This window comes from Astatotilapia calliptera, chromosome 6, assembly GCF_964374335.1.
Source record: "Astatotilapia calliptera chromosome 6, fAstCal68.1, whole genome shotgun sequence".
Classification (NCBI taxonomy): Eukaryota; Metazoa; Chordata; class Actinopteri; order Cichliformes; family Cichlidae; genus Astatotilapia; species Astatotilapia calliptera.
This window is the reverse complement of record NC_137427.1, coordinates 6013422-6028836: the sequence shown is the minus strand read 5'-3', so window position 1 is coordinate 6028836 and position 15415 is coordinate 6013422. Positions and strand designations below refer to the sequence as shown.

General features: G+C 40.9%; 1 protein-coding gene across 1 annotated transcript; it reads right to left on the bottom strand.

The window, feature by feature from the left end:
• Window positions 1-11681: 11681 nt before the first annotated feature.
• On the bottom strand, window positions 11682-14316 carry rtn4rl2a (reticulon 4 receptor-like 2 a). Its single transcript, XM_026169893.2, is given in 5 exon segments — window positions 11682-12694; window positions 12872-13105; window positions 13229-13455; window positions 14044-14151; window positions 14154-14316. Coding segments are annotated over 5 exon segments (1578 nt in total). The 5' UTR covers window positions 14302-14316; the 3' UTR covers window positions 11682-11833.
• Between the last annotated feature and the right edge of the window lie 1099 nt (window positions 14317-15415).

Here is a 15415-nt window from a genome sequence, read left to right as displayed (position 1 = left end):
AGGGCCAGAAACACCGCTTCTTGAGAAGAGCAGCAGTTTTCTCACTTGAACTCCAGAGAAACAAATGTCCTTGTTATGTTTGTTAGTGAGTGATGCCCTGAGTTAAATCAAGCTGTTCAGTTTGTGCTGTGTGGGCTAAATCTTGGAGGCTTCTGTCCTGGTCCGTCATTTTCTCGTTCCCCCACCATGCCTGCAGTCAGTTTGTGTTCGCTGCTGCTTCTCCTGATTCTTGGAGAGCATTAGTCACCCTCGATCAGTCTACAGAGCAGTGAGAAAAAAGAGATTAAGTGAAATGGTTTCATTTTTTTTTAATTTAGCATGCTGAATTACAGTAAAATAGTACAGTGTCTTCTGTTCCAGGGGCTTCTTTAATGTTGTGCTGTTTGGATCCACAAACAGAGTGACGCTGTGCTGTGACCCAGTAATGGCAAACAGATCTGAATCTTAGGTTTCGAGTGGATATTTGCATTCAAAACCGAATGCAACTCATGTAGGGTGACTTGAATTTGGATGAGATGTACTTAAATTTCATCATCTGATCATTTTTTCTGAACTGTCTCCCCACTAACAGGGCATCTTGAAAAGAGAGCCATCATAGAGTCAGGGGAGATGCCACATTGTTTAAATCCACAGATAACAAAGTGCAATCAGGAGGTTTTCAAAGTCAAATGACGATACAACAAGAACTACTTAAGAGGCATACCAGCTCTCTTAAGCAACGAGCAGGTGGTGTCTTTAGAACATGCTAAGATCCGTGATTTTTATGTATACTATTATATTAACAACTCATATATTTGATTTTATATGACATAACAATGCAGATTTTCTTTTTCTTAAAAATCCTTAAGATCAAAGTGAACTGTTAAGGATTCACTGTATCACAGCAAACTGGTTAGATTCATCCTGTTTGCTTTAATTAACTTTAAGTCCTTGACTGATTCCTCTTGTGGAAAAAATCATTAACTGAACACACAATTTTTTCAAAGGTTTGGAGATATTTTGTGCTATTTTCTATTTTATTCTGATTTGTCCAAATATGAAAATTAAAATAGCTGATTGGCTACTCTTTACAAGCTATATTATTTTTCACCGATGTATTTCAATTCAAGTGCCTAGCTACGTTGGCTACTGTACAACAAATAGGTTTAAGTCAGCCAAGAGATCAAAAACGTAAAATGTACATCAGACCATGTTCGCTTAGAAAAACATTTTTTGTACACACTATATTTTTATACTTACACTTAACAATAAATCAAGAATAAAAAAGGATTAAACAATTAACAAAACAATTTAACATTTAGTGTTTTGCTCCTAAGTCACCTCAAAAACTCTGGTAGTTGTTTATCTCTGTGTTTGTCTATCCACAAACACACACTACATACTCTCACCTCAGTCGCCAGTATGCTACTTGTCCCAGTCTATTTTCTGGAGGAGGCTGTAAACCCTGGTGAAAGGATTCTAATGGGGGTCAGCGTGTCAGTGAAGCTTATTTCTGTCCAGTGACAGTGTTGCTGATTTGAGCTGTTGAAGAAATTTTCTGTCAGTAAGCGTGGTTGTTTTGGCCACTGTTGGCTGGCATTATTGCAACTTTCTTTGAAGTCACTCTAACATTGTTGAAAATGTTAGAGTGACTTCAAATGTTACAAAACTCACATTTAATGTAAAAATGTAATGAACCTGTTTTTAGTCTTCCTTCTTTTTTTAAGGGCACTCGAGCCTAATATTAGCTGGCATAATGTTAGCTTATAATCAGTTGTTGTCTAGCCTGCTAGCTGTCAGCTGTCCAAAGACAGTATGGTTACATATCTACTCTTCTGAAACATGTTTGCGCATGTTTTTTGTGAACTTCAGTTCAGGAGATGAGGCTTGAAGTGAGGACTAACACGATGAGTTGGAAATGAAGGAGGAGTGAGAAGGCAGATTAAGATGAGGAGAAGAAAGGCGCAATGAGAAAGAGGTGATGAAAATATACATGTACAAATTTTAAATAGTCATATATGAGATTTGAAAAATAAACTAATAAGGTGTTTTATGTTTGTGGCCAGTCTCTAGTTACATACATAAAACATAATTAGGCAGAATGACAATGTCCATCTCAGCCAATGTATTCAAGATACCGGGACAACATGTCGCCTTCCACAACCCGGCACCTGCTCCTGTGTTTTTAGCATTATATTATGTTGTTGTTGTTGTTGTCTCAATTTTTTAAAAAAAAGTTTCCTAAATATACTTAAGTTCAGATCTAGGTGTTGTGTTGTGACATGAAGAAACATTAATACTAAAGACTGACTACAATCATTTTATAATTACTTTGGCTTTAGATCGGTGACATAATTTCAATTCAGTTAAATTCCTTTTATTTGTTTAGCACGAAATCCCGAAAACAGTCACCTCAAGGTACTTTATATTGTATGTTAAAGACTCTACAATAATACAGAGAAACCCCAATAACCATACAACGCCACATTACCAGACGCTTTGGCGACAGTGGGAGGGAAAACTCCAGCAGAGCCATCTGCTGGGCGGGGCGGCCATCTGCTGTGACCGGTTGGGAGACGTGTTGTTGTTTTTTAAAGGTTTGGTAGTTTAGAAAGCTGATAGAGCAGGTCATCTATGAATCAGACGGTTGGTGGTTCCATTTCTGGCTGCTCCAGTCTGTATGCCAAGGTATGCTTGGGCAAGATACTGAACCCAAAGTTGCTCTTCGATGCATCCATCAGGATGTGAATGTGTATGAATGTTCGATAAAAGCACTTAGAGCATGTTTTTATAAATGTGTGTGAATGGAGTGTGCTGTACAAATGACTTTGAGTGTAAAGTAGAATAGAAAAGTGCTATTTAAGATCAATAAAGCACAAGTATGAGCAAATATATGTAAATGAGTGAGACGTTCCTGGTCAAAGATGTGAAGAAGACAGTTTGTTTAAAAGAGCTTCACATGTCCTCTGCAAAGATGAAGTAACCTGCCAGATGGATGACCATCTGAGCTGCACTCGTGAATCAGGCCTTTGTGGCAGAGTAGTAGACTGAAACCACTCTGAGAACAATGCTTATGACAGCCCACTTGGTGGTTTCCAAATTGCATCTAGAGGACTAAGAAATGATTATCTGGTGTATTGAGACAAAAATTTTCTCCTTGGGAAGAACTCCAAGGACTGCAAATGGTTGGCAAATCCAAGCATTGCTCATCGCCTACTAATACGGTCCCAATAGTAAAGCATGATGGCGGCAGCATCATGCTGTGGGGATGCCCCTAAGTGATAGAAACTGAGAAACTGATGGAAGGATGGTGAAAATCAGAAACAAAGTGATCACTGAGAAATGCCTGATCGAGAGCGTACAAAGCCAGAGATATTTGAAGGAGAATTACTGGTCAGTAGTCCACTAAATGTCCTCTAAATCCACCAGTCCTACCAGTAACCTCAAATTAGTGATACATAAGCACAGGCTAAAGAATAAAACAATACAAACTTATTTACAACATGTTACTGTCATGGCACCTGGAAGCTGCCCTTCAAGAATTGTATTTAAAGATTTATACATACTGTAATAAACTAACCAGTACTTTCTCTAACTTTTCACAAATTGTGGATACCCTGGATGTTTTCAGTGTTTACTACACAGGTTTTGTAAAGCATTGAACATATTTGCATAATAGAATTCTGTGTGCTGGAAATAACTGGATGACTTCAAGTTGTTAATATTCAGGCTGAAAAATATGTTTACAACCCACTTTCAAGTATGAAGTGTCGTTAAGCACAATTACAGTGCAAGAAAGATGACTACAAATGACTGCTGACTGAGGCAACACCTCAGTGACACAGCAAGTCATCGGCGGTAGAACAGAACAGAACGTACTGGTGGATGACAGAGGAGAAGAAAAGAGGAGGGAGGAGTTGGCAAGAGAAAGAAAAGAGGTGGGAAGATGTTGAAATGAACACAAAGTTTTATTTGGTGCTCCGGGATGCAAACGTGAAGCTCCATGTGAGTCCAGAAAACGTGGACTAGAGGAAAAACACGAAGCAAGGGTTGGTTAAAACATGTGATGTTGTTATTCTGCGACAGTTATAATCGGTGAAGCACAGTGGAGAATTAGGACACGGAGAAGTGGAAACTGTGGGTAGGAGGACTAATTTATTGGTGCTGTATCATGATTCTGTGTGATAGAGAGATCAGACATGGCCACCCCCTACTTTCTGGAAATATTCTCTGAGCCTTTTTGAGCCTGTTTATTAACACTGGCCAAAAGATTTCCCTGTGGGGCAAACCATGGCTATGAAATAGTTGCATATGTGGAGTACAGCTGCAAACCCACTTTTGGAGGAAATGTTGAATCAATTAACCATTTCTAAAGAGGAGTTGTCTCTTATCTCATTTTATAAGCAAGCAGCCTGCTCATCCTTCCCCCAGTACCCTCCTACATTTTGCAAAAATTAAATCTCACATTAGAGACTTTTGTAGTGTTTAAATCTGTGCTCCCCTCTGTGGTTTAAAATGGGGCACAGCCATTTAGCATGCATGCTTCAGTCAAGTTTTATCAGCAGCTGAGTGAGTGGTAAATGGACTGCATTAATAAGTCTCTTTCCTGTCTTTTCAACCACTCAAAGCACACTACAATGCAAGCTTCAGTCTCTATTAACACATCAGGGTTACTTTTAGGGCTCAACATTGTGCCCAATGAAACTTCAACATCCAGACTGGAGGAGCTGAGGGTTGACAGCTGACCTCAGCTATGACCCTGAGGTACAATAGAGTCTAAGGTGTAGTATAGGTAATAATGTGACTAATGATATTAAGGCTCATATTCCTTCCATGGAATTGATAAAAAGCTTCTTTATTGGTTAATCATCCTAATCTTTTGTTTTACCACAGATTTCAAAATTATGATATCAACTGTTAGCTTTTGTTGTAATTTCTGCTGTTAGATATTACAAAATGTCATCTTTACAGTTGATTTTAATATTATATTGACATGTTACATGTAGGATGCATTTACTGTTAACACATCGGCAGCGGTACTACTGTAGTTTGCCTGTATTTTATTAATATTTTGCTATAAAAGAGGATTTTTAAACAAATTGTCAAGAAAGAAGCCAAACCAGGATCTTTATACAATATTTCAAAGTTTGTTCTTTTTACAAATAATGTGAAATACACGAGAAATAATGTCATTTACCATATTTGGAAGGAAAAAGCATTCATAAAACTGTAGGCCTCAGGAAAATACTGCTAAAGACAGAATAAGCACTTACAGCAACCTTTAAAGTAACTGTTGTAACTCAAACGTTACGTTTTTTGGCATTCTAGGACACAAAATAGATTCCTGGGTCTATATTCTCTGACATAATCGTGCATATCTGTTTGTAACAGATGGCATAATTTGATTGAGTCAGAATTTATCACAGTTACCGAGTTCACCAGGTTCAGCATTGGGTGATAATGACAGGGAGAACTTTACAGTGGCAAAGTAAAACAAGTAGGAAAGGTTGGATAAACATGTCAGAGGACATGATGTAGTAAACATATAGCTTCCTTCCTTCTATGCCCCTCATCTCTCCGTGCGTTTGTTTCTCCTGTCATATTCTATTTTCAGTCCATTGTTTTTTCTCTCCCTTTCTTTCCCACCTCCTCGTCTCGCTCTTTCATCTCACTTTAAATGACAAACAGACCGATGATGTTAGAACAATCTGGGACATCTGTATGTGATTTCATCCATCTGTTTCCTGTGTGTTTTAGCTTCTTCATCTTTGCTTATTTGGTATATACTCAGCGCTCTGCATGGACTCTTTTTCAATCTATACATAAACATCTTTGTGAACAGGCAAATTTTAGTTTAAATTCAAAATTTTCAGGGGGATCAAGATGACAGCAGAGATCCTGACGTACTTGTCACCTCAGAAACACCAAAATACACACTGAAATGCAAATGTTTATGCCATGGAAAGATTATTTTGGGGCCACCTGGCTGGGGAAGCAGGGTGAGTCTGCATGTAGGTGTCAGTGTGTAGTATGCATGTGTGTGTGTGGGCATGCATGTGCGTGGATCCCGCTTGTGTGATGCGATGAGAAACGTCTGTCTCCCAGTGGGTCTCTCTTAAGGCGTACTAGCAACGCCAAATGCTGCCAACGGGGGTGCATTCGCACGTGTGTGTGTGCTTGCACACTTAAGCCTTCCAAATGTTCTCGCTGAAAAGAGATCCAAGTACATGACTCAAACGTCACACCTCTTCTGCTGCTAGCTTTCCGTCTCCCTCTCTTTTACACAAATCCTCATTTTCATCTCATTCTGTTAACAGCGAGCGGTGTTTTTTAACTTCATATTGGCGTCAGTGACTTTTCACTTTTTCCCGAGTGCACACATGATATGAGTAAGAGTGTGCTAACTTTTTATCTGCACAGAAGATGCTGTCTATATTGTCTGACATAACCATGCATATCTGTTTGTAATAGATGGAATGATTTGATTTATTTAAATGAATAGCATCAAGCATCAAATACTACCATTTCCATAAAGTTTAATACATGTGCTGTACTGCTGTTTTTAATGGGCTTACCTTGTGCATAATGCATGCATAACTCTTAACCTTTCCATGTTTTATATGAATTAAGTCAATGAAAATAAAAAACTGGCCTCATGGCTGTACAATGGATCAAAAAGCTTTTCTCTCTCAGCTTGTTATAGCAAGCAACTTTTGTTGTCGTCTCTTTGATATGCAAGATATTTCTATTCGTACCGGCCGTAAAAAGGGACAAAAGAAATAATGAACAGTTATGTACAGTGAGATGTTTTTGCAGAAACTGACAAAAAATACTTTGAAGGATCAAAAGAAAGCATCAAACATAAATGTAAAGTAATTTAGAAAATGACAGTGATAGAGCGAATTCAGCTATCAGCCAAACACAAATACCTACAAATGAGAGGTTGAAAGGGTCACATTTCTATTTATCTCTATGAAAAAGGAAAAACCATGTATCAGGCAAGGTTCTTGGTTCAAATAGGAAGCAAAGTACAGAAATATGAGAAGAGCAACAGACATGACGTCAAGCGCGCTTTACAGAAAGAGATGTGTGAAAGCAGGAACACAAAGACCTCATGTCAAGATGTGAAAAGATCTTCGATTTGTTGCACAGGAATCTGAGAGGTGGTGTAAATTCAGCTGCTCAGCATAAAGTCGAAAGACGTGCAAATTGCGTATGCACGTGAGAAGGTGTGTGTGTGTGTGTGTGTGTGTGTGTGTGAGCGTGAGAGAGAGGGAAAGAGAGGGATGAGGCCCAGCAGGTGGAAATAAGTGTGACAAAGTAGTGACGCACTTGAACAAGTGCAGAGAAACGAGCTTCCTCCTCGTTTCTGAGCTGCTCCCTCACTTCTCTTCAATAACTCTGTAGTCATTAATATTCATCTATTCAACATACTGTAGCTTATACAGATACATTCATGCCCTGCCTCCCCACTCTACTCGCTGTGGCTCTGATTTTGTCTGATCTGATGGTTGAGTGACATGGACGTCATGCAATCAAACCCACACAGTTTAAATGGACTCTACGACGAAGTGCGTCATAGAATTTTTCTGCCAAACAAAAGCTTGGAGACCAATAGGAATGTGACGGATGAGCTGTCTGATGTGCTTGTTTCATCCTTATATAGGCATGACAAGCTGTGATTCCACGGAGCGAGCTCTGTGCCACAGAGAGTGGTGTGTGTGCAGCAGGAGTCTGTGACTTTTGCATGTAGCAGCTTTGTGTTTGCACAGATTGAAGTCTGCCACACACATGCTGTTGGACAATGTGAAAAGATTAGGAATTCGTTCCCATATTTGCATCAAAGCAATGAAACTATTTAAACCACTGTTTGTTTTTTGTTTGTTTGTTTGTTTGTTTGTTTGTTTGTTTTTATTAAAGATGTTTGCAATCTTTACTAAATCATCTATAGTTAAACTAAAACTCCCACCTGCCAAGTAGTTAGGTAATTACCCTGCCAGCTTGATAACTCTGTGCACGGTCCATTATTGCCGCATTCTACTAAAAAAACAAATGCTTCTCATTGATTTGTATAAATTATGATTTAATTTACTTCCAGAGCAACTGGAAGGGATCTCAAAGCACAAAGTTTTTTGGAAACAAGAATTTTGTGTGGGTACATCTTAGTTTATATACAGACTTCATTTCTCAGATACTCCCCAAAACACCTTTTTTTCCTCCCACTTTTCTCACTTATATCCAGATTTAAAGATATCCCCAGCCTGATGAAAGAGTTTAGTAATGTCCACCTCTCAGATCACTGAAATTTCTTGTATTTTCTACAATTTCCTATTCTCTCTGGATTCAACCAGTAGATATGCTACATGCAAAGAGTCCTGTGTGGCTACTTAGACCAGAGAAGTTTTGGGCACAGTGTTTCACTCTTTCTAAAATGGATCATTTATGGTCACCAGAGGATGAATCATAATTACTTTGATGATCTGCTGATGTATGACATCAATAAATGCTTTAGGATTTATTATTTCTTCAAAACCAGACTGTGCAGTTTAGATCTAATAAATCTGGTATGACAAGATTTGTCATACCAGATGTATGGAAAAGGTTAAATGAAAATAGGCACATCACTGTAATACACATCATATACTTTGCTGTAACCTGTCAGCTCGATTATCATCATTTCACTTTCCATGTTTTTGCTCTGCTTTTATTTTCCACCTTTTCTTTGGTCATAAAAGTGTCACAGTGGTAACTTTGAGCATGTATCACAGGATGTCTGTTGTAGCATTAAAGTATGGTGTTGGTCATCTTTCCTCTGAGTGGGTGCAAAATCAATTAGTCCAGCTGTATCCAACATAAGTCAGATTTTCACTCAGATTGAATCTGAGGCTTCAAATGACCGAGTATAATGGATTTCGTTACACTTAAAGTGCAACTTCCTCCCAGACATTTTGATCAGAGGAGAGTGTTTGAGTGTTGTAATAAAGTTTTGATGATATGCAACGTTTCCTTTAATATCAGTTGTTTATTGAAAAATGTTCCAAAGTTTTTACTTTTCTCTTTTTCCTTTTTTTGGCAAAAATAACCCTGTGGCCATAAACAGTGCTTATGATCATTATATTTTGATTACTATCATTATTGGTGTCTCTTTTTGATTATGTGATCTTACTGCAAGAGCAGGTGCTCCTTTTGAGGCAGGTTGAACCTTAAACAGTGAATAGTTTAACTCTCCTCACTGTTCTCACCCCCACATTGCCTGTTCTCTTTCTCTGTTGAGTAGTTGCACCGTTAAGAAAGCTGGATAACTGCCTGGAGGACTTACACAATGGCAACTGTGTCTGTGTGTCCACGTGATTTTGTGTGTGCGTGCATGCTTGCATGCATATGTGTGTGTGCAGTTTGATTGCTTTGGGTGTTTGACTGGACAGTTGCCTAGATATAGAATGAAACACCCACACATTCTTAGAAAATGCTTTGTTAAAACAAGTATGAATTTATTCTTTCTTTATGGTGCATCTTTGAAGAACATCTTTTCTTTTCTTTTACAGTAAAAATAAATACCAAATAAGCAGATTTTCATATAGTATCATTTCTTTTTCAGATACAAAACATAGAACATGCAGACAGAAAAACAAACAAAAATTGGAAATGGTATAACTGGCACTTTGGTCATCTGACAGTGACCTCACTGTCATGGCCACTGAAGAGCACCCGGGCTCAGTTTGACCTCCTCCGTTAGACTGTGAAAGAGACTAAAAAGCTGACAAAGATGACACTGAATATTTTCCAAAGTCATTCCTAATGGGGAACTCAGTTGGCAAAAAAACAGAAAATCTCAAAGAGGAACTAGTTTTCTGTAACCCTTGCAAGGCCAGCTGGTTTGTACGTGGCTCACTACCTCCTACTCTTTCACTCCTACTACATCTTTGCCTTGCCCTACTCACCACCGTCACAGCCAGACATCACCTCCTTTCATCCTGTCTTTACCCTCGAGATCAAGAAAGCTTTAGGATAACAGTGAGTAATTTAAATGACTCTTAGGAAAAAGAGTAGCTGTGCATGAGTACACCTACACTATCTTTCCCTTTTTTCCAAGTCCTTACAGTAAATTGTTTTCAAGAAGAAGCAATTAAGAAACCCTCCTGATGGATATCTCAAATTTTCATGTATAAGGTAACTTCCTGCTGTTTCTTTTGTTTTTCCCTTCTTGTGCTGCTCCATCAGAGCATTTCTCCAGTCTGCTGCCTCAGCACATTTTTCCTGTTTCACCTCATATCATTTCCATTAGTCTTTCTGCATGTCAGTCTTTGAGCCTAAATTTAACTCTGATTTCTGTCTCTCTCCCGACTCTCTCATTGCTCTCTTGGTGTATTTACAAATCAGCCAGTTTGCGCTTTGTCTGTCCATTTGGCATCGCCTGTTGATGAATCACAAAAGTGAGAAACCTACTGACGTACTTGCCTTTTGCAGTGTTGCCTACTTGTGAATCCATTCATCCCCATTTATGCACACACACAGATGCCTGTTAAGTCAGAGCTTTCCATGTGGCCAAGTGATCAGTCCTTTCAGTCCAGTGTAGTCACCACACTTCAGATGAACTGAGACAATTTGTGCACTTTTGATCCCACATTTGTTTTATGATGGTGCATGAAGTGCACCTCAGAATTCCTTCAGTTAAAATATATTCCGCAAAAACTGCCCCAAAGAAAGGAATGATTCAAGAAATATTCAATATATCTTTTTTTATCAAGATCTTCATCTGCATCCAAGTCAACAATCATCACACATTATATCAATATGTCACAGAAAGACATCCAAAAAAACAAAATCTCTGGCTTCCTGACAGGAAGCATTCATTCCCTGTGGTTGTCGCAAAACAACACTATATATACAGAAAATGGTGAACGGTATGAGTATAATGGATGGAACAACTACTGATGAGTAGATTTATTATTTGTCGCCTGCAAATTGCTGCTTCTACCGCCAGCACTGTCCTCTGTTCTGTCTCGCTGTTTTTCTGCTTCTTTTCTTATTGCTGCCTGAACACTCCCATCTCCACCCACATCTTCTTCTTTCTAAAGCTGTTTCCTTTGAAATCTCCTCCCCTCCTCTCACTGCCATTTTGTCTCCCTTCCCTCTTCTATGACGTCCGTGCATCTCTCTCTCGTTCCTTTTGCTCCCTCTCAGCCTCACAGTTTTGTTTCCCTTTCTCCTCTCTCGCTCTAAGGCCCTCAACTTCATTTTGCGCCTGGTGCTCTGTCCTGTAGAAGCACAAGCCTTCACAGTTTTTCTGGATCAAGATGAACATGATTGTGATGAACCACAGATATTAGTTTGAACACTCACAGTACACATAACTATTTACATGACACTTTAAGTGGTTACAGTATTTTCATTACTGTGCACTGATTCTAACAGTAATTGTAGCATTTGCAGCAACCAGTTAATTGGATGCACTAAAAGCACTAGTAGTTTTAAATAAGTTGAGGTGACAGAATTGACAACATCATTCACAGCTGCTATCAAATTGCGTTTGTACTAGAGATGGACTCAGCCCTCGTAGCCCTGATTACAGGGCATCATAACATGACATCATACAGGTAAGGCAGAGAAAGCCATACCTGCAGAGCATTGTAGATAAATATATACCTTAGCTGAAGAACTCTTAGCAGCCCTGAAAAGTGTTAAGCCCTGTAGTTGGTAGATTTCAAATCTAACCGTCCCCCCATCTCCCTTGCTGTGCCTTGAGGATTTGCTTACAGCAAAGCGGGCAAAGGGGGTGTAGAAAGTCTAACAGGGATCCTCACAGCCTTTAAAACAGGCTGGAAGGGTAGGGGTGTGGTACTAAGAGTCAGATTCAGCCGAATAGCAGGTGGAGGTTGAGGCAGAGGGTGAAAACAGAAAGGGCTAGTAGTAAAAGAAAAGAGGGTGAGGAGGATCTGGGAGAGGAGGAAGATGGAGGCAGGTCGAACTCAGGTGGACATTCAAGCTCAAAGCACCGCAGGGTGACACCTGAGTCCTCATTGCCATAGTTTGCCCAGTACTCTTCTTGCTCGAGTTTGGGCAGTGCCAGCTCATCCTCTCCCAGCTCATACTTGACTGCTGAGGTGATTGTTGATGGGCCCTTTCCGTACAAACCGGCTTTTACAGTCTCTGAGGCTTTCTCGAAGACACCTTTAGTGGATGACTGGGGCTTGTTCTTGTGGAACCACCAGCGGGTCTTGGTGCTGAAGGTGGTGGTGGTGGAGCCGGCAATGGAGCCAGGGTCAGGCAAAGGGCAGAGGGCGAAGTCCATCTCACGAAGGAAGCGGAGATCCTGGCCACGACGGGTGGAAGGGGAGGAGCAGATGACTTCAGATGAGGAGACACGGGCCTCACGGAACCACTCCCACAGGGCACGGGCCTCACAGCCACAAGACCAGGGGTTGGCATTGAGGCGGAGGAACTCGATGCCCTGGGTGTCCCTCAGAGTCTGGCTGGGCAACTCAGCCAGAGTGTTATTGAAGAGGAAGAGCATTGTCAGGCGGCCAAGGTCACGGAAGGCCCGGCGGTTCACCTGTCTGATGCGGTTGTCGTGGAGGAGAAGGCGATCGAGGTTGACCAGGCCGCGGAACACGTTCTCTGAAAGGGTACGGATACGGTTGCCATGCAGGAACAGCTGACTCAGGTTGATGAGGTCAGAAAAGATGTCATCCTGCAGGAAGTGAAGATTATTCTCCTGCAAATTAGAGAAAAAATGGGGTTTAGGCTGAGAAAATCAGACACAGTGAGTGTGATTGGTAATATTGATAACACGTGTGATGCTGCATGTGAAGGCACATGTGTGGGTGGATGCATGTGTTTCTATGTGTCAGAGTTATCTGTATGCATGTGCATGGCTTTCCAGCGCCCCTACCTGCAGATAAAGGAACTGCAGACTGTAAAGCTTGTGGAAGATGTCATGGGGCAGGGCAGTGAGCCGGCAGCGGTGCATGTGGAGGCTCTGGAGCTTCTCAAGGCCACGGAAGGCTCCCCCCTCCAACCTGTGGAGGTTAGGGTTATCCCCCAGGTCCAACTCCTCCAAGTCCCTCAGCTCACTAAAGGCCCCTGCCTCAATCCACGTGATGTTGTTGGAAAACAGCCACAGAACCTGAGGGGAGAAAACGTATTTATGAAATAAATTTTTGATTATATTTTTCATTATTTTTAAACTTTCAGTGTGGAAAAGCAACAACTTCACACTGTAGATGCTGCTTTCTTCATTCTTTCTTACCTGAGTTCCGAAGCCAAAAGAGCCAACTCTAAGCTCCGTGATCCTGTTGTTCTGGAGAAACACGCGCTGCGACTCGTACGGCACTCCGACAGGAACAGCAGTGAAGTTCTGCGCCTGGCAGCTCACAGTCATCGGCGTCGGATAGCACACACACAGGTGCGGACATGCCGATGCCGGACTTGGCTTACCAAGGACTAGCCACACCACCAGCCAGAGGGAGAGACCGCCTAGAAAGAGCGGGGACAGAGCAAAGGAAGTGAGTGGGAGCTGTCCATGGTGCGATAATCATCCATTACCATTCAACGAAACATCATGCAGAGTGCATAACGGTAAATATCTGCCTTCATTTTTAGATAAGAAAATTATTTAATTGTTTTTGGCGATTATGGCTTGCATCTACTCATATTTTCTCTTAGGTTTCATGTACAGAAACCTTATCTGTCGCAGTAAATTAAGTTTACACCTTGGCACTACACTTACGCCGACCATTACGCACAGCGTAATCGGAAAGGAATTTAATCAAATCATAGCAACGATTTCTCTGAGTCAAAGAAAAAGCTCTTAACACACTTTTACATCCAATTTAGCTCGAATAAATCACCAAACAGACAGAGAGCTGACAGACTTTCATTTCAATTTTGTATCATCCATCCATATATCAATTTTGGATGTTCTGTTTCATATAAGTCAAAGTACTTCACACATTCTTATATTTTAAAAAACTTTAAAGTGTTCGAGTTCTAAAGCAAAGCAGCATTAACTGTCATTTGAATCCAATGGGTATCCAAAACCAAAGAAGATAGAGAGAAACTTACTTTTGCAGCTGCGCATGATGGAGCATCGTCGGCTCCGAGAAAAAGTAGAGGTTTCCATCCTGAACCAAAGCCCAAAGCGAGTTAGCCTAAGACCGCGAAGTAAAGCCTGCTATCTCCGCTGATGCCCTGGTTCCCGAGTCGGAGCGACTGAGAGTGTGCCGGTTGATGGCTACCAGTGTCCCATATATACTCAAGCACCTTGTCATTGCCTACGGCAGTAGGCACCGTGGAATCTCCTACGTCACTGATCGGGGTCATGAATGAGTGAGGGCGGTAAGAAACGGAAAGGGGAGGGGCCGGCCGTAGGGGATTCTCTTGGAGAGTTTGCTCGCGCGTAAAGGCTGGTTGGAGACGTGCGCTCAGACTCTGTGAGAGGAGGAGACTTTGCGACGCACATTGGGAAAAGAGGGAGGGAGTGCTAAAGAGTGAATGTAGAAGCAGTGTAGGGAGGGGTGAATGAGCTAAGGCACGGTGCCCGGTAATGATGACTGAGTTGTGGAGGAGCGGAGGACGGGTAGGAGAAGAGCGCATAGCTTGTTTCCTGGCTGACGCTTATTATGGTCTGCTTCCGGCGCGCAGCAGCCAGACAGAAAGATACAGAAAAAGACTTAGATGGTCCTGTCTTAGGAAAGAAGGATGCCCCCGAATCATGATTCAACCATAAGGGAGAGCTCGATGCCAGAAGAGAGTCACTCAAAACAACAGTGATTGAATAGTGGCCTGTTTGGTGTGGAGGTTAATTACGACATACTCCAGTCATACTGTTGGTAGATTAATTATAGCTCCTGACATAATTTGATGATGAAGATATCAAATGGCAGTCATTAGCTAAACGAGATAGAAGTGGACATATGGAAGTGAGGTTTCATTTACTATTTAAGGACATTTGGGCGTGTTAAAGAAAATCGGAGATATGAAGATGAGGATGAGGGTTATCAAACATAATTCCTCTCTCCTCTAATGTCTTTCTTCTTGTTTTTCTACCTTTTTATTGCAGTAGTTGAAATATTGTTAATTAGGTTAATAATGAAGGGGTGATTTGCTTTTAATGAATCCAAAAGGGAAAAAGACAGTAAAACACAACAGATGCCTTGATATTCATGCCACTTGAAAACTGTTTTACTGTCTGTCTGTGCCTCAAGCTGTCATTGCTTGTGTTCAACCACCAGCTGTAAGATAGCAAGATAGCATCAGATGTAACAGTGTCACCATGTGATAAATTATGCTCTCATTTGACTTTTATTTGATCACATTAAGTTTTAAACATGCAGTCCACCATCTGAAGGAGTGTACTGGGTATGCAATCAAGGACAAAAGTCTTTTGTAGTCTTTCAGCCTTTTTAGATAAACTACCCTGTGATGGACTGGCAAC